At 40.3% G+C, this 20,646-nt stretch overlaps 1 protein-coding gene across 1 annotated transcript; it reads left to right on the top strand.

Moving 5' to 3' along the window:
• The first annotated feature begins 2,521 nt into the window (after positions 1 to 2,521).
• Positions 2,522 to 20,638, top strand: LOC125887340 (uncharacterized). Its single transcript, XM_049574069.1, has 20 exons — positions 2,522 to 2,703; positions 7,750 to 7,908; positions 8,356 to 8,450; positions 8,554 to 8,662; positions 10,183 to 10,299; positions 10,384 to 10,445; positions 12,528 to 12,680; positions 12,787 to 12,978; positions 13,081 to 13,180; positions 13,988 to 14,129; positions 14,256 to 14,439; positions 14,593 to 14,692; positions 15,458 to 15,579; positions 15,681 to 15,712; positions 16,782 to 16,894; positions 16,981 to 17,126; positions 17,204 to 17,298; positions 17,378 to 17,456; positions 17,555 to 17,663; positions 20,068 to 20,638. Exons 1-20 carry the CDS (start codon positions 2,634 to 2,636, stop codon positions 20,139 to 20,141), a joined length of 2,253 nt encoding a protein of 750 aa, XP_049430026.1. The 5' UTR covers positions 2,522 to 2,633; the 3' UTR covers positions 20,142 to 20,638.
• Positions 20,639 to 20,646: the final 8 nt, after the last annotated feature.

Below are 20,646 nucleotides of genomic sequence, written 5' to 3' on the forward strand. Positions count from 1 at the left end.
TTAGTGTTAGACAGCGATTTCTAGTGGGAAAATGAAGCTGTTTTATTGCTCTCTTCAAAGCCAGATTCTATTAAGAAAAACCGTGATTTAATACTGTAGGACGCAGGAGCTGCTGTTTTATCACTGCCTCAAACAGTAAGTTAGTTAGTTAGTGTTATTGTGCGACTTTGGCATTTAAAAGGGTTAGTTTGGATTCACTTAAGTCACACAACAACACAAACTAACTGATCGAGGCAGCAGCAGACCAGCAGCTCCCATGTTCAGCAAGCTAAAATATCTATTGTCTCAGACTCTCATCATCCCCTCTTTGTTGAGTTTCAGATGCTTCCATCAGGACAGAGGTTTTGCCTCACTAAATGTAGCACTAAATGTTACAGATGGTCCCGTCTGCTATCGCTTATCTTAACCTGCAGTGACCTCTAACTGCCATGATTTAACTCTGACAGTGTGTGATTCTGGATTCTGTGTGCTATTTATTGTACTGTCTGTTTTGAGCCTATCCCAGCTGACATTGGGCGAGAGGCAGAGTACACCCTGGACAGGTCACCAGACTATCACAGGGCTGACATGTAGAGACAGACAACCATTCACACTCACATTCACACCTCCGGGCAATTTAGAGTCGCCAATTAACCTGTCCCCAATCTGCATGTCTTTGGACTGTGGGAGGAAGCCGGAGTACCCGGAGAAAACCCATGCTGAGACGGGGAGAACATGCAAACTCCACACAGAAGGGCTCCCACACCCGGGATCAAACCAAGAACCCCTTTGCTGTGAGGTGATGGTGCTAACCACTGCACCAATGTGCCTCCCACGTTTTTAAATTAATATACACATTTTTTTATCATTTACCTCATCATTTAACACAGGTATATTTCAAAAGTGGCAATCTGAATCAGTTGTAATGGCCCTGTTGCTGACCCCTCCACGGCAGAACATGGCTTAGCTCCGTGTCAGATTCCAGTCTACTTTTCCAAACTGGGAACATGCTGACTGACATCTACTGAATGTGTAGAGACTTTCAATTTAAAAAAAATTACATATAAGGCCTCTGAGGGGTTAACTGGAAGAACAACAATGAACCAATGTCCAATTCATCAGGTTTCTTTGAGTGTGGTGACTCATTTATTTTGACACGTGCTCACCTTCACATTGGTAAAACATTGTATGTCCATAAATTAACTCAGGTAAGTTTCCACTTAACAGTTTCAGGAGCCCGGTCTCACTCCGAAGTTGTCGAAATCTAGCACTTTGGCAGTGACTTGCGGTGTCAGAAACCAACAAAAAAAGGCATCCTTTCACCTCACCATGATACATGGCCTGTTGCCGTAAAAGTTTAATGGCACAAAGGTTAAAGCATTAAAGTCAGACTTGGACGAGTGAGAGGGGTGTTTGATGGGTCCACAACCACTGACTCTCACCCGAGAGAGCGTTTTTCGTGTCCTGTAATATTCTAAAGCCAAACCTTGTTCTTTTTTTCCTAAACCTAACCATGTGTTTTTGTTGCCTAAACCTAACCGTGCTTTTGTTGTGTAAACCTAACCGTGCTTTTGTTGCTTAAACCTGACGACGCGCTTTTGTTGCCTAAACCTGACCACTTGCTTTTGTTGCCTAATCCTCACCACTTGCTTTTGTTGCCTAAACCTAACCGTGCTTTCAGTTGCCTAAACCTAACCACGTCTTTTTGTTGCCTAAACCTGACCACTTGCTTTTGTTGCCTAAACCTAACCGTGCTTTCAGTTGCCTAACCCTAACCGTGTTTTTGTTGCCTCAACCTAATCATGCTTTTGTTGCCTAAACCTAACCATGCTTTTGTTGCCTAATCCTAACCAGGTCTTTTTGTTGCCTAAACCTGACCACTTGCTTTTGTTGCCTAAACCTAACCATGCTTCCAGTTGCCTTAACCTAACCACATGTTTTTGTTGCCTAACCCCCACCCATGTGTGTTTGTTGTTGAAGCAAAAAGAACGTCAATTCATGGCATAGCACATTTATTTTGAAAGAGACTGTATATAATCGTTAAATGTCCTGTGAAAACAGAGGTGTATATTGAAAGAAGACAATGCATGTAACAGGCAGAACTTGACACGGTGTCCCACAACGTCCACAACCAACGCACCATGACCAAAACGTCAATATGTGACGAGGTCAGGGTGAGAATGTGTTTTTCAGAGTCCATCACAGGTAAGTGTCCATTCATCAAGTTCAGTTTCAACACGACCCAAACTCTTAACAAGGTCAAAAAACTGTCACACACCTGCTGCTCATCACCTGCACCCTACCTATATTACCTGCATCTTCCTGTTCTAGTGCGCCACCCTATGTACAAACAACAAACTGCATCTATTTACATGTAGTCACCATTATTTAAACATGAATCAAAACAAACAGAAAGAATGTGTAATACACTATGGACAAGTATCCCATACAACCCCACTTTAAAAAACACTGAACTATCCCTTTAACGAGCTCAACTATGACGGCCTACATTTCCCACAACTCCACGCGGTCTAATCCTCAGTGTGTGAATCAGTGCGACCTCCTCACAGCAGCAGAGCGACAGAAGCGTCCGTTCATTGAGATGACAACCAAGTGCGGTGAGACTTAACGGTGAGGTGTTTTTACCAGCGGACATGTCTGTGTCATCCACACACAGCTCAGACAGCAGCAGCCGGAGGAGGAGGCCGGCTGAACACACACAAGGTGAGCGGCTCGAGCTCATGTTTAGCTTGTGTTCATGAATAAAACTTTATTTGTATGTAACAAGCACACTGTGTCCTGTACTGCGCTGTGAATGGAGTCTCCATTTTAAACATGTCAGCAGACTGTGCAGGTATTTACACAGGCTGTTATCATGTAAATGAAAGGAGTAAACACCGTCAGCTCAGGAGAGAGGGCTGTTGCTTAGCGGACAGTCACGTTGTATTGATTACTACGTAGTTCCATCGTGCGCGCGCGTGTGCGCGCGCCAGTGCTGCTCTATGTGCCTATGTGTCCAGGCTATTTTGAAAGTGCACATTATGGTGTGATGGGACTTAGGAAATCTGTTTGTGTTGTTTTGCTTGCTGCTATGAGACTGACGCCTTGTAGCTAAACTGAGCAAGTGAGTGTGTATAATTATCGATCAATCTGTTGATTTATTTTTGTCAATTCATTTATACAATGTCAGAAAATAGTGTAAATAGACCATGACAGTTTCACAAAGTCCAAGGTGACTTCTTCATGTTGCTTGTTTGGTCCAGCCAACAGTCTAAAACCCAAATATGTCACTTTTACAATAATATAAAACTGAGAAAAACAACAAATCCTCTCAGTGGAGAAGCTGGGACCAGGGACGGTTTGATAGGTTTGATTGATGTATGGCCTAAATGATTTATCCATTATCAAAATAGTTAGCTGATTAGGGTGAAGTCAGGTGATATCAGGTAAAAAGGGAGAGGTAGGAGGCCCCAGGACAGACCCAGAACACACTGGAGGGACTACTTATCTCATCTGGCCTGGGAACGCGTTGGGGTCCTGCAGGAGGAGCTTGAAAGCGTTGCTGTGGTGCTGTGTTTGGCCTGCTGCCCCCTGCGACATGGCCCCGGATAAGTGGATGAAAATGGATGGATGGATGTAAAAAGAGACAAATGAGGTTTTACATCTTGTGTTCTTTAAATAGCAGCCTGTCACCAAACATGTTATTGTATTGTTACTACAAATGTGCTTTACATGAAACAATCATTTCATTAGTCTGAGATAACCGGGATGGGCAAGGCAGATGTACTTCTTACAAGTACGAGTTTCATACAAGTAAAATGTGTTATGATCTGTACTCGTGGTAAAGGAAAGTTTTATTCTTGTGATAAAAAATGATCTGACGCTCAATTCTGAGGCTGTTCTGTAAATACTTTTCTCATAGGAATAAAATTCACCCATTCCAATTACAGATGCAGATAATTTGGTTGGTTGGACGGATACAGACACAAATACAAATAATAGTGTTCTTGCTCACCTCAGAAGTGTAGCTAAAACAATAAGATAAAAACATTATTGTTCTAAAACAACATGTCTGACCCATTTTACCTGAATATGTCTTCAGAGTGAGGTAGGGGTTTTTGATGTGTTCAAGGGTCCAAAGTTTCTTAAAATCTTTTAATTGGCAACATGTTTTCTTTATAGAAATATAGCTGAGGTTCATAACAAGTTCTAACAGTAACACTTAAGGCAGTATACAGAAATTTAGGTGGGTTTCTTGGTAATCTACCAGAAAGTGTCACAAAGTCACCCTGACTGATTGATTATTAGAGAGGCATGGTGGAGCAGTGGTTAACATTGTCACCTCACAGCAAGAGGTTTCCTGGTTTGAACCCCAGGGTGGGGGAATCCCTCTCTGTTGAGTTTGCATGCCCAAACCGGCATAGCACACACACACAGAAATGGGGTTATTTAAATTTCCCATATACATCTGGGTTTCTTTCGGAATACTTCTGGTAGCATATTCAATATATTCTCATAAACAGAATTTGGTGTTAACATGCTGTTACAACCCGACTCTTAGGCTGCAACAAGGATGGGAGACGAGACAAGTTACAAAGAGTTAAAAGCTTATTTATTTACGACTAAATAAACATGAAAGTCAGTATCATTAATGTCTGCGTGTATGGCTGTGTGGAAACGTCTGTAGAGAAAGCAAAGGAACAGCAGCTGCGCAGTGAGGGAAGAAGACAGTCTGCTGGAAGGGGGTGAGCTTTATATAGTGACACACACTGGCCCAGGTGTGGCTCAGGAGGTAAATGACAACCCTTTGCCTTGACCCGCATCCTGAAACAGAAAGAACACACCTAGTGGAGCGGAGGGGTCGTCACAATGCTCAATCAACCTAAAGGAGATACTCCAAAAACCTGATCATAAACAGGTTATTTATGTCCAAGTTAACACACTCATTGTGAAGCTTAAGGTCTTCATCTTCTATATTAATGGTCAAAACTATGAGAAGTGACCTCAGCTGAAGCTATGAAAGATCTCTTCTGTCAGCACACAATGTTATCTTATATATTTGTGCTTCAGGAAGCAAATACCAAACCAGAAAGAGGAAACAAAACAAGACTCGACCCAAAGTGTGTGAAGCCTAAAAGGAGAAGTCACGATTGCTGTGTTCTTTGTCTCATGACGCCAGCAGTTTGTTGGTATTTATTCATTCATCAAGGCTGTATCTTGTAAGAGACAAACCCTGGAAATGAATGAATGAAGGGCATGTTGTTACCCCTGACTTAATTGCAGTCATGCCTGTGGTTTCCCTGCCGAACAAATCCAGCTGTTGTCAGGCTTTGGGAGGCAGTAACCAGTTCTAAGGCAGCTAGAGAGAAATGCTGTTTGCCCTTAAGGTTAAGATGGTTTGTACAGTGTACTATATTTAAAACATTAACACATACATAGTCTGACACAAAGACACACAAAGGACGAGTGTGTTGATTCTGTGTGGACATACTTTGCAGACTATACATGCAGTCAATGATGATGCAGTTATGGCTGCTATGGCCGAGGGGACAATACTCATACCAATTTTTTTTTTTTTTGCCAGTTTAACGTCCTTGAATCACTGTGGAAAAAAAGATGTCCAGGGTCATGTGCTATCGTGAGTGGTGTGCATGTGATGGCTGTGTTGCTGAACTGAGGTTGGGGGTCTAAAGGGTAGTGATTGTGGAAGCAGTGTGTGAATGCAGCTAAATCAGGGCCAGAAGTTATGATGATCTGACAAAAAAAATGCAGATGGGTGATTGTGAGCAATAGTATGACTCAGCTTTTCTGGCTCTGCACTGTAAAGAAAGAAGCGCAGCACGGGCACATTGTGTAACTGACACAGAGCTACATCAAGTCAGTGCATGTGGACGTTGTTCTCAAGACAAAGACTTGTTTGATTCATTACAGCAGTGTGACAGAGAGTTCTCATGTCTTATTATCTTTCTTATAAATGTGGCTCAAAGGTTCAGGACTATGCATCTTGCTCAGGGAGGTCTCAGGTTCAATTTCCAGACAAACCCTAAGTGCAAAAATATGACTTTTAAGTATTTCCCTCTGGGATAAATTAAGTTGTAGTATCTTAAGTTTCCCTCTGCTCAGAATGTGCCCTCCTTAAATCTGAGTTTAACACATCTATATATGAGCAGGAATATGTGACATTACAACTAGCTTTGAGCCAATGTGCAACTTAACACAATATAACGTGGAAAACAGATTAGGGTTTTTATAGATTCTGGATTTTTCGATGAAGGATAAAAAAGTTGATGTCATTTAAAGATTTTTTTAAAAAAATTGTGTAAATCCATATTGGAAACAAAATGTTAATACATTTTTTTCATGGCTATATCAGTGAATACACAGTGATTCATATTAATTGAATAAAATTATTTAAATTACCTGACAGTTAAATGTAATATTATCCCATGCTTTCTCTACAACCACAAATATAAAATGACTTTTTATCTGTGTAAAGAAAAAAACACATATATTGTGGCTACGTACCGCACACAAGACAGGACTAAGAAAGAGGAATTTAATAGAGCAACACGTTTCGCTTAGAGCTTCATCAGGCTCATACTGAGCACAGGAAGTTAGTGGTTTAAATAGGAAACAGCACTCTAAGAATTTACATATATAATTGTACCACAAAATACATACCATATATACACTGTTTCAATGGCAAAAATACCATTATACCATATAAAATATGGAAAAGCGTCACAAAGTCAAATATATTCAAATAGTAATGCAAAGTTAACATCACTTCTGCAAGAGAGATAATTACAACACATCATATCAGAAGTAAGGTAATCTCAGATTTTTAAGAACAGCACGAAAAAAGATAATTTCTGAATATTAAGAATAACATCATCACAGCCACAAGATAATATCTGACTTACAAGAACAGCAATATCACAACCATAACAATAATCATCATCACTTTAAGCCTCAAGAACAACAAAATCACATCTGCACGTAACTCTAAAGGAATGAACTCAGATCCAGTGTTTCATTAAGTCCATGAGGTTCCATACTGTTGAGTGTGAAAATCCAAAACGACTCTCTCTGTCATAGTTTTTTAGTAATATCTCCTCCTCTTGGAGAGGGAGAGATTTTCTCAAGGCCCACAAATTTGAGGGATGCCACTGAGCCGTGAGCCCTCTTTTTGTCCTTCTTGTGTGCGGTACCTAGCCACAATATATGTGTTTTTTTCTTTACACGTTTGTACTTTTGCCACAGTACCAGCACCTTGACTTCAGCTGTGCATGGACATTTTTCTATTTATGACTTTTTATCTATCTGGCCCAAACAAATAGTTTCAGTACATACTATTTAGAAAATTTATAATTATTTGATTTTAAAATTATGTTACAGAATTATTATAATTTTTTAGCACTCTTTCCAGGTCATCCAGGTTTTTGTTTATTTTTTAACTTTCTTTATTCTGTTTTTTTAATTTTAGTTAGTTAGTTTGTTTTTTTAAACGAATTTTCTTGTTTTTAATTTTCTCTTTCTACTAATTTCTTGATAATTTTTTGGGTAATTTCATATTTCATTGTTCATTGCCTTCTTCCCATGTTTTTAAAAGAAATCAAGCCAATTAACTCAGGTTTCAGTGTTGAAGGAGTGTATGTCCTGTAATAATTCTGTCATAATGTTGACCAATATTTCAGCTTCGTCCTTTGTTACTACATGAAACAGTTTTTAGTTTTCTTTGTGTAATTGGTTTGTTGCTTGGTGTTGCAGATCTTCCATGGGAGCAGGACCCCCAGGCCGGTCACAATCACGTACAGATCGACGACCGACTGTGTGGAGGTCCACAGATTAATTTAACAGACACTCCATCATCACATCAGTCCATATGTCCTGTCGGGTGTACAACAAAACGCCTGCCTGCACACGCATGTGAGTACTGAGGACCAACTTTTTAGACTTGTTTAACAACTGTTCTTTTACTAGCTATCCAGAGCTCTTCGATGATCTGGCAAAGGCTTACTCATTGTCCCTAGGGTGAGAAATAAACATGCAGAAGCAGCTTTTAGTTATTATGCACTGAAAATCAGGAACACACTTCCTGAATGCTTTAGGTCTGCCCCAACACTTTGTTCTTTTAAATGGAGGCTTAAAACTGTTCTGTTAGTCGCTGCTTTACCCAGGATCCCACAAAGATGTTTCATTGTTAGACTTTTACGTCTCTTAAATCCTTTCAATCTACAGTTATCGTTTGTTTGGTTTTGCTTTTTCTTTATATGTTAATTCTTACGTAAGGCACTTAAAATCACCGTTGAGTCTGAAACATGCTGTGTGAATAAACTCTGATTTGACTGGGTTTATGTCTCATTGTCAATCAAGGTCTGTGTGATGACAGCTGGGAGGAGATCCAAAGCAAGAGAACCATCAGAGCGGAGAATGAAGTGGAGGCCAACAAACTGGTCAACAACTACAGGGTAAGAAGTCTAAAAGCAAATGTTTTCCTTTTGTAAGTCAGGACGGCAGGATGGTTCTTCCCTCACACTCAATATTTATTGTGTGTGTGTCTGTGTGTGTCAGTTTGGTTTCAGAAAATGGAAGAGTCATGTGACGGCGCGTCCGTTTGAAGTCAGGTCAGAGGTTGTGAAAGAGCTCTACTCTGAACTGAACGTCATTAAACCACATTCAGGTACAGGTTTTAGTGCTTCTTGTGGAGTTTGTAAGGCTTATGTTGGAGGATAATTCAGGTTTATCACAACATGGGAAATGATTGATGAGACGATCGTACAGGTTATAAACAAGTCACAGTTCAGCCACATGACTAACGACCTTATTTGGAGGTGAAGCTTAAAGTGAGTGGACCTAAAATGTCACAAACAATCCCTCACTAATCAAAAAAAACTATGTGCACAATCAAAGCAAGCATTGTCGCTCTAAGATAAGTCTGTAGACTATGATAAATGTTTGCAAAGGATGTTTGGGTAATAATTTAACTGTGCACCTTTTGTTTCTTCTTCCAAATAAGTTTAGCAAATTTGGTTAATTGTTTAAATCTGTTATGATGATTAACTGTGCACCTCTTGTCTAGTTTGACTTGTTTTTAGAGATGTCACTGTGGCCCTGTTTACACCTGGTGTTAAAATGCGTCCTAGGTGATCTGATCACAGCTCTAAGTACAGGTGTGAACACAGTGCATCTTGAGATCTGATCTCCCAGGCTCACTTTCAGAGGTGGTCTGGGCTGCACATGGCCACACACTCTCAGCAGTGTGTATGCCAATGTGTCCTGGGCCACACTAAAGTTCCGCCTACTCAGCTGACATCATGGCTTGTCTGGTGCCCCACCAGATAGGAAAACGTTTGTCAGTGCACTTGCACAGATGTTGAGCTAAAGTCTCTGGAGCCTCTCCCCTCTCGGTTACCAGTCAATTCAATGTCTGCCCAGTTAGCATGAAGTTAGCACGAGCTAACACAGCAGCAGCAGCAGCAGTCTCAACAAACCAGCACTGACAGTGAAACAGCTCCGCTAACTTTAGCCATGTGGTGCTAACAGTTAGCCCTGTCACTGTGTGTGCGCAGCCAGGTGGACTCTTACTAACTGCTCCCGGCATGGAGCTCACACTCTTGCAGCAGTAGTACTCTAGTGGCGCTTGTCTCATGATAAACAGAGAGAGGAAGACACAGAGAGCAGGCTGAGGAGGGGCTGCGAATCAGTATGCTGCATCCAGCCCTACAATTAAATAAGATTTTACTCATTTTAAACAGCAAAGGCTGTACGTGTTGCTAACAAACCTCCCGCTAGATAAGAAGAACAACAACAACACATTTGGTCTTTACAAACGGAAATTATATAGGCATTATTTGCACAAAGAGCAGGGTGGTGAGATCTGCTCACAAGTGGTCAGAAGAGACGGATGTGGAGACGCACCCTACTGCCAGGTGTGAACAGACAGAAATAGAGCTTTCCCCTCGTGATCAGATCAACTAGGACACATAATAATACCAGGTGTAAACAGACTCTGTGCTCCCAGATGTGAAACTTGGTGGGTACAATGTTATGAATTTTCAGAAAAATGTGGCCAAAAGCACAAAAATGAGATCAAAGCTGTAATAAACCAGCATCATCCTTCATGTATGGAGACAAATATTGTTACTGTTGGAGAACTTGTCAGTCTTTCACTAATAATATTGTCTGTCCTCTTGGTGTCAGGTCAACTGATCACATGTGGAAACATAGCGTATGTGCTTCTGTTCGGTTGGTGGGTCTCTCTGGCATATTTGCTGATCAGCATACTAATGTTCGCCACTATCACCGGTGTGCCGTACGGTAGGTGAGCCAGTTAGCAGAGATTAACGATGTTTATTGCTGATCAGGTATTGTCCTCATTCATTTATTTCTCTCACTCCTCAGGCAAGCTCTGCTGGAAGTTGTCCTGCTACTTCCTGTGGCCATTCGGCAAGACAATCCACGAGGTACAGTTTGGGTTCAGTTGATGTTCTGGGATGTTACCTCTGTTTTTCTCTTTTACTTTCTCTGCAAAGTGAAATGAGGAAGATGCACAGTGAATCATGCCGTTTCCTCAAAATTTCACAGACTTGTGGTCACAACAGCAGAAGTCTTGCTTTAACTGAGTGACACCACAAGACTGCAACTCTAAACAGTTGCAACTTCTTATTGTGATACGTGGGTGAGGATGGTGTTGACTGTTTGAACACAATTAAAGAAAATCCCATTAATATTCTCCAGCTCAGTGAAGACTTATATTTTGAGATAGGAATTAGAAATGTATTCACAGTTTTATAAAGTTTGCACGTGCACCTGAGTTGTTTTGATATCAATACCAGTGGCTCAGGTGTTACTTTACAGGATGCAGAAGAATACCCACTTCAGTTTTTCTCCATATTGTGTAGCGTTATCACAACTGTATGGACCAGTTTACAGAGTTTGTTTCCAATTACTTCTGGTTCGAAAATCCCTGCGTCACACACATAAAATGAAACGGCACTGAGCAAATGCTGCCTCAATTGTTTAGTTTTTAGCCACCTAAAAAAAATCTATATCAGCATAAGTGTACGCTATATTCAGAATATTTCCACCGCTTTACCTTGCTGTCAGATTGCCCTTTCCAATGGGGAACTGAAACTGTTATCTCAAAGCTGTTGTGCTTTTGTTGCTCAAATTCTGACCTGCTGGTATTATGTGTTAGTGTGTTCAACCAGTCCAGATCAGTTCAGGATGTCACTGGATGACTGCCATGACATGTTAGTTCTTTAAGAGTCGGGCTTTGGTGCTCCGGTTCCTTTTCTCCAAAGGAAAATGTCAGTCTTCTGTTTGCCTTCCTTCACTGGTTTCCAATGGAATTAACTGATCTGATATATTATACAGTTATTACACACAAACATCAGGGCAGCACACATTTCTGAACACTTATTTTTAAAGTCCAGTCTGTAGGATTTATGGGGATATGTTGATAGATTCTATGACTATATTTTCATTACTTTATAATCACCTGGAAATAAGAATAGTTGTGTTGTGTGTCGGCCACTGTCACATCGGCCACTGTACTGTAGTTCTCCTATGTGCTACATGAGAGAATTTTTAGTTGGCTGGAGTCAACAACCTCACTGCTAGATGCCACTAGATCAGGCACACTAGCCCTTTAACATCTACACACTTTGGTGTAGCCATAGGTCAACTAAATTATTTCTATTTTAGTTGGCAATTTTTATTTCTATTATTGATCTGTTACTAGGGGTGTACATGGCAAGTTTCATCACAATATGATATTATATTGATTCTTTGGACAATGATACAATATGTGCTAATATTATAAAGTCTCTACGATTCGATTTTGATAAGACACAATATCAGTAAATATCCTCACTGTTTATTTCATGGCTGCTTACCATTATCTGCTGGGTGCTAGGCAGCTAAGCATTGAATGGTTTGAGCGTTGAGAAAGGAGGTGCGCTTGGACGAAAATGGTGACACACACATGCCATGGGAATTTTGAAATAAAGGCGTATCTTGAAGACAATGATATTTATTGGTGTTTTCACTGTGCATCAATTATATTGGATCGCCATTCATTTAATTGACATCGATCCAGGTGGATGTATCATTACACCCCTATCTGTTACTGTTTACTTGGGTTTGATTTCCTTTGTGTAGTTTTGACAACAAAATTTTTACTTTTGATTAATAATTTATATATCATGGTGAAACATAAACATCCACGGCCTGCAGTTCCTCAAATGTGAAGATCTTCTGTTTTGTAGCTCTGTAAATGGGATATCTTTGGTTTTTAGCCTGTTGGTCAGATAAACACAGAGTATAAAGACGTCACCTTGCCTCTGGGAAATTGTGGTGAAGATTTTAAACTATTTCCCAACATTGTGTGCACTAAACAATGAACTACTTGAAAGAAAATTAGACCAGTCAATCATATAAATAATTGTTAGTTGCCACAGTGATTGTGATTACACTAGATGAAATGTAAAGTCAGTGCCCTACTGAGCCAGAAATAACACTTCCCTCTGGTTGTGTTTCTCCAGATTGGAAATACATTGAGAAGATGTTGTGAGCAAGCACCAGACTGTGAGTGTAACATAGATGGGGCGGATGATAACTCACCAGTTCTGCTGCCTTCGCCTACAGAGGTGCCAATCTCAGAGCTGCCAGGACGACCTCTGCGCTCTCCCTACTGGGTACTTACAGTACACATATAGACAATGTATGAGCACACTTTATATGACTAACCAGTCTCTGCTACATGGATTCAAAACATAGGATATTTTTCTCCTTGTTGTGTAGCATCGCATCTCCACTTATGTGTGGCTGCTGCTGGGTTATCCTCCTCTGGTGGTCATCCACTCCGTGGCCTGCTTCCTCTCCTGGATCTTGGTCTTCACCATCCCCGTTTGCAAGATGAACGCACGCACACTGGGTGTCATTCTTCTCTTGGCTCCTGAGGATGTTTCTGTGTCCACCTGCTCACAGAGGAAGGCAAGGGAGAGATTTAATGTTTATTCAACGCACATAAACACGCAGCGATTATTCAGTGTTGGTTTCATGCACCAGCTTCTTTATTTTTTATTTTACCCTCAGTATCAAGTGTACGAGACCAGAGCAGTGCTGTGCTGCTACCATGCTGTAAACTGGTACTACTACAAGTACACTGTTGATGGGATCAATGTGTTCGCTGTCAGTATCCTTTAGCAGTGTGTGTGAAGAGTGTGTGTCAGTAGTGACTATGATTACATGCACACTAATATTTCCACTATTATTCCAAATATGATATTATCATGAATTTGATATGGGCCACGTTAACAGCATGTTCTGTTTGTATATCCTGAGTTAGGCCTTCTTCTGAATGTAGTATTTTCGATTAAGACATGTGGGATATGTCGACATGATTCAGGTTTGAAGAGCATTCTCTGGACATACACACAGCACATTTACAATATGTATCTCAGTCGGGGTTTTTACCGCAGTTTGCGACACCCTGCCTCTGGCCTGTTTATGACTAGCTCGCCTTAAGTTTGCAAGGCTGTGGGGTAGCGATGCATGCCCAAAAGAAAAGCCCACATTTCTAATCGGAAGAAGAAACACAACTGCTTTAAAACATTATGAAAGACTTAGATATCAACAGGGTTTTGAATATGTGCAAGACGGTGGTTGAAGTAATAAAAGAGGGACGTTATTTTCACACAGTTTAACAAATCTGCCGCAGGTGGAGAACTTTGGAAAAATCCTATTCTGATGCAAAGAAGCAAAATGGCACAAGCGGCACCAGCCAATCCACTTTTCCATAATTTTGCATGATAAATGACATGTTAAAGCACATTAATCTGAGTCTACACGGCTGCATGTACACAGCAATATTAGTGGAATTTCATTTTCATGAGCCATGTAAACAACTTAGTTCAGAATAAGGGCAAAAATATTTTGTGCATGTAAACGTAGTCATATGTGTCATATGAAGACCTGTTATCATCTTTGACCCCCATCTCAGACCTCCTCCCACTAGTAATAGTTGCCCTGGTAATTGGATATGTTGACAGAGAAAACCTGTACGCCAGCTCTAATGTGAAGTTCGCCATAGCACTCTGCTCCATCATACCTCTGTCTTATTATATCGGTATGGGCATTGCCAGGTGAGTTGTTTTCATCCCTTTAAAACACACCTGTAAAACATAAATTCAATTTGATGTTGCCCTATACATCTAATTTCCAGAAATGTTAAAAGAGTCACCGATTTTTTTTATTTCTGACACTTGCAGTATTGCAGCCCAGAGTAACTTCGCAGTGGGTGCAGTGGTGAACGCCACCTTCGGCTCCATCACAGAGTTGACCTTTTACATCACAGCCCTGATCAGAGGTCACCGTGCTGCCAACCCGTGTCTGCAGGAGGTTGTCAAAGCAGCATTGACTGGCACGCTGCTTGGATGCATCCTCTTCATCCCCGTGAGCCAACCTGCAGTTACTTTTGAAAGAAGCTGTAGACTCAGTGAAAAATTAAATGAAATCAGTGAATCAGTCACATCACAGTGGAGACGAAAGTCACGTTCAAACAGCATGTGCATCAGGAATGAGGCTCCTTGATTTGTCTGTTCTCAGGGTATCTGCATGATAATCGGAGGGCTGAGACACAGCGAGCAGAGATTCAACAGTCGCTCGACAGGAGTGAGCTCTGCCTTGCTTTTCATCTCTGTAGGAGGCAAGTATTAGATAGATATGTACTGCATGGCGTCATCTAGCTGTACAAGGTTGGAAGTGTCTGACACAGGTGGTGATAACAACAAAAGAAGTCACAGACCATTTTATGGAATAAAAACAAGACAATTTTCACTTTGTAGCTGTATTTTAGATGCAAACCACCTAATGAACCTGGGTCCTGATGTACTTAGAAATGTATTTATTCATGTTTAATTAGCTGCAGTTTCTCCAACCTGTGTTTTCAAAAGGGAACAAGCAGCAGCAGCGGTTTGGATGTCCAGATGTAAACATGTTTTTGCAGATGCAAAAAGAAGCAGCTACTAAAATGTTGACATTTGCGCCACCTGCAGACAAAATGTTACAGCTACAGTTGTTTTTTACTTACTTACAGTTGCTGTTTTCTTTGTGTTTGCATGTGTTTTAACATTCAACATTTGCACCACCTGTTAGCTGAAATTAATGAAGTAAATTTTATCACACAATTCTCTAGTGGATATTAAATTATCAAACAAATAAACCAGTGTCTTTACATCAGAGAAGTAACTGTCTGGAGAATAGAAAGTCCCATGTTCAGAGATATCGTATCGATAAAGAAAAGATGTGTAGATTATTTCAGTAATGACCAAACGCTCTGTGATTCTCAGGTGTGCACCAGCTGTACATGTGTTTGTTACGCTCTGTTTCTGTCTGCCAAAACTGAAATCAAATGCAAAGTAAAAGCATTTCCAAAATGTTACACACTGACTCATCCCTCTGTCAATGGCAGGTGTGTTTGCCCCCACACTGTTCTCTAAGGCTTATGGAAATCTGGTGTGCGACGCCTGCACTAACTCCACTGGAGGGAACAGCAGCGGGCCGTTCATCTGCCACAACTGTCACTACGATCTGGTCAGCATCATTAGTCTCATCCTAACAAGCACATTATAACAAGCAATATGTGTTTTACATAAACTGTATCATGAATAATGTGATTTTTTCTTTTTCAACAGAACAACGGTACCTTGTTCCACGACCATGTTGAGTAAGTGTAATTTTTTTTCAAATTTGGCACATTGTTCAATTGGACTCAGTGGTGAACTGATTAGAATTTGGTGGTTGAAGGTCAAAGGTGAAGGTCAAAGGTCAAGGTCACTGTGACCTTACAAGACATGTTTTTGCACAAAACTCTGGCCAAGAATTCACGCATTAATCATGACAAAATTTCACACAAATGTCTTAAAGGATAAAATGATTAAATAATGACATCAGATATCCAAATGGCATGTTGTCAACTTCACTATGACATCATAATCCTCTGCAAAAACACTTTTCTGGCCATTATTCAGGGTCATATCTCAGGAACAGAGGGGACATTTGGCCAGATGCTGAATTGGTGATACCCTTCTTGGGTGCTCACCTTGAAACTGTGGTGGTTGTATAGATCTTCTGTGCTGCCACGGGGAAGATGTGTGTGAAGCATACATGTTTTCACTGTCATGGATGTGAACTGTAACTGCAGCTTGACTGGTGCACGGAGGCAGACAACTGCAAGGCGATCATTCTATTTTGGTGGCAATGTTGAAGTCATGCAACAGTAGTTTAGTTCATTCGTAGCCTAATGTAGCTTTTTACTTCTGGCGATGGCAGTTATGCATCAAAAACCATAAAAGTGGTGTTCATTTGTGAAGCTTATCTCACTGGAAAAAAATGTTGAAGTTTCATGGACTTGTGTTTGCAACAGAGCTTATTTTCTGCAGTAATGTAAGACCCAGTTGGAAAATCACATTGACTTTTTGTGGAGGGAACCAGGGCGAGACTAACTTCCAGGCTGGCCTAGAAAAAATGTCACACCTGCAGCACTCTTTATCTGTATTTGCTTGTTATTTGTCCTCTTGGTTTAATTTTCAGTAGCAGACTCGAAAGTCTTTTCATTCTAGTCAAACAAATGCAAAATAGTATTTGTCTGGAAGGATGTAAATCAGTCTTAAAATGGTCTATGCTGTTGAAAGTGGTTGAGACAGAGATAAAAGGACTTAATCTAAATATGCTTAAACATGCTAAGCTGTTATGTGGTCTTTTGAGTTTCATCTTTATTTTTCTTCCCTCATCAGGCCTCTGGTGTACACAGTGTCTGCCCTCCTGCCAACTGCTTACATCATTGGTCTGATGTTCACACTGAAGACGCACTCCCACATTTATGACATCCATGTTGGAGACGGACAGGGTACGAGTCTCCCTCTCAGTTAAACACAAAATTGTACCTTTCATTATTTCTCTGAGACAGTGAACAGTAACCTAACGTCTGTGCAGTGACTGGCCACAATGGACCAGTGGTCCACTGGTCACGCTGGAGGTCTCTGGTCATCCTCATCATGGCCACTGTGCTCACGTCTGCATGTGCTGATCTTGCAACCGAGCACATCCAGCCCATACTAAACCAGCCCAACATCTCCCAGGTCAGGATGAGCATCTGAGTCAGGTTTTATTTGGTCGATTCCTGCAGCCGTGTTGACGTCTGTCTCTCTTTCTCCAGTATTTCATTGGGGTGACAATTCTCGCTATGGTTCCTGAGATCCCGGAGATTGTTAATGGGATCCAGTTTGCTCTCCAAAACAACATCAGTCTTAGGTAAATCCTGTCTTATCGAAAAGGTACTCAGTTAGATTAAAAAGTGTCGTCTGTATCTAAATGATTTGTCTTTCTTCAGCTTGGAGGTGGGGAGCTGTATGGCAGTTCAGGTCTGCATGCTGCAGATTCCAATTCTGGTCTTATTTAATGCCTTCTATGTAAGACCCCCTTTCTTCAGTCTGATCACTGATTCATTCATATAGATACCTACTGTTTGCTGTTTTATAGTCACTGTAATCATCTCTGTTTTGGACAGGATGTGGGGTTTGTGCTGTTGTTCAGTGACTTGCACCTGTGGGCCAGTATCTTCAGTGTGATTCTCGTCAATTACATCTTCATGGACGGCAAGTCTGATTATTTTCAGGGTAAGTTTAATGTGTTTAGGATTTACTTTTTACAGTGTAATCAGTGCTAGAACATCCTTCATTGGAAAACCTGAAATTTAGACTAAGGTAGACGCTTTTTGCACCCAGGTGTAAACAGCCAATGTGGCTTTTTAATTTAATCAAAATAAATACATCTTTAAATTATGTTGTCTTTTGAATAATACAGAAAAACCTCTAGTAGACCAATCTTTATGTGTTGATGTGCTACCCCCTTGTGAAATATGTCAGATCTGAAAAGGAGTAAAGCAGTCTCTAAGGTTCATATTGATGATCCCACATGTTTGAGATCATGTATTACAGATTGCATATACTTTGCATTTTTGCTGACCAGTTTTAAAGCTCACCTCAAGTCTTCAGATTGGTTCCTTCATGTGCTTCAAAAACAAACTAGCTGAAGATCTGTGGCAGAACAACTTAGTTATATCACTTTACACTTTCATCAACATTGTCATTATAACATGTATAAATCATTATGTCATCTTACTATATAATGACGAAAACTCTGTCTGTCTGTGTCTCTGTTCCACGTTTTTCTCCTCACTGACTTGGTCAATCCATGTGAAATTTGGCACAGTGGTAGAGGGTCATGGGAGGATGCGGATGAAGCAATATTACATCAATTGGCCAAAGGGGGGCGCTATAGCAACCGATTGAAATTGCAAACTTTGGGCACATCTCATGTCCCGTATATCATAGAGACATGAAACTTTGCACAGAGATGCCTCTCCTCATGAGGAACAAATTTGCCTCAAGAACCAATAACTTCCAGTTATATAGATTTTCCACCATTTTAAATTTTTTTGAAAAACACTTAAAATCGATCTCTTCGTAGGAAGTTTGACCGATCTGCATGAAACTCGGTGAACATAATCTAGGGACCAATATCTAAAGTTCCCTCTTGGCAAACGTTGGAAAACTTACTAAAACTGAGCTTCTATAAGGCAATGAATATTGTGGAGAGCATGGCTCATCACATAAAGGTGTATAACATCTCAAGGGTTTCACCGATCACCACGCAACTTTGTAGGCATATGACCACACATAATCTGAGGGGACCCCTCTGTTATTGACCCCATCAAACAAAATGGGGGGGGGGGGGCTAGAGAGCTAATTTCTTATCTAGGCCTAACCGCCATATCGATTTTTACTAAACTTGGTAAATATGTAGAACAGGACGCCTCAAGGTGACTGGAGAAATTTAACTCTAATTGGCAACTGGGTGGTGCTATAACAACAGAAAAATGCTTAAAAATGGGTTAATGCTTAATGGGTTCAGTTGACTATTTAATCTGCTATTTCCTATGACCTCTATCCCAAACACACACCATGTGAAACTGTATGTGGGCAACTGTGCACTCAAGTGGTATGGACTAGTATATATTAAACACAAGGGCTGCTGATATTTGAGAGTCAGCTGCTCAGAGAGCACTACTTTCATGTGATATGTTGTTGGATGATTCAAACATAGAAGACAAATAATCAGCACATTAGGATGTATATGTGGTTACTTATTGTATTTGAAAGTACCTATTCAGTGGCCAACTCTTAAAGTTAAGGACCAAAGAGCCCTGGACCAGGATATTGGTTTAATAATTTACCTGGATAACTTTGCTGAATCACCTCAGGTCTTCCTTTATATCAGTCGATGATCCTGACAGTGATATATGCACAAAACTCAATGAACCTGCCAAACATGCCACAGAAAGAGTTGTCACAACAGTCCCTGAGTACATGTGATTTTCATTTTGATTAGATATTAACCTGAACACATTCCTTATGATGGACTACCATACAGTTAATATAGTTATACTGTGGTTAGTTTAACAATAGCTTAATACTGAACCAGTATGAGGGTTTGATTGAACGGAATATAAGAACATGAGAGATGTTACAGCACTTAACCTTATACTATTATATTAGTACAGACATACACAGAGTAAGATTACTTAAAGGGACAGTTCACCCTATCATCCTCATCATAATAAATACACATTTTTCCTCTTACACATAGGGCTATATATCAGTCTAGATTGTTTTGGTGTGAGTTGCAGAGTGTTGGAGATATCGGCCAAAGAGATGTCTGCCTAAATAGATAAATATTTCTGTTACTTTCTATATGTATCTGTATGCATTTCTGTCCTTGAGCTGCTGCAACAACTGAATTCCCTATCTTGGGATCAATAAAGGTTCATCTATCTTGTTTAATTTACTGAGATGCTATTTCCTGTCTAAACATTAATAAGACACAACATGCTCAGTCACAATTAAACCTTTAAGACTGGGTGCTGAATCCTTAATGTAAGTAATAATGAAGTAAACATTGGGATGGCACTCCAATTTGAATTTTTAATATTTTAATATTGTGTCTTTTTTGTTTTTGCAGGTACAGCTCTGGTGGTTGTCTACCTTATTCTGCTGGCTCTGTATTACTTTGCTCCGTCTCCAGCAGGCTGCTGACTGTGTGGGACTCTGAAAGTGCGATTCCACTACCACTGTCAATGAGATTCATCCTGACAGGGTCACGACTGAATGATCATGTGTGAATCCTGACATGAGCCTTTTAATAAGTATTTTATTTCCCTTGCTGTTTCCTAAATTATACAAATGACTAAACTGAACATTTTAATCTCAGGTAGGTCCTTGTTGTTGCACGAATATAATACTACTGTAAACCGTACAGTTTGTAAGCTAACATATTAACTATGTGTCCTCAGACTCATGACTTATGTTCTTTGTAAACTGTGGTGAAAGAAAGAAAAACAGTATTTTTACAATACAAATTAATATTATTAAGTATCTGCACTAATGCTATTTTGTTAAAGGTACTGTTGTAATATATTTTGTATACTTTTTAACTCCAAAATGTTTCTGCTATATGCCAATATAAGTGACTTTATTTTAGATAAAACCCTGGCACTATATGTTTGGAGAATGTGGCATGGCTGGCTGTGCTTTGCAAGAG

The sequence above is a fragment of the Epinephelus fuscoguttatus genome, linkage group LG4, assembly GCF_011397635.1.
Source record: "Epinephelus fuscoguttatus linkage group LG4, E.fuscoguttatus.final_Chr_v1".
In the NCBI taxonomy this organism is placed as follows: domain Eukaryota; kingdom Metazoa; phylum Chordata; class Actinopteri; order Perciformes; family Serranidae; genus Epinephelus; species Epinephelus fuscoguttatus.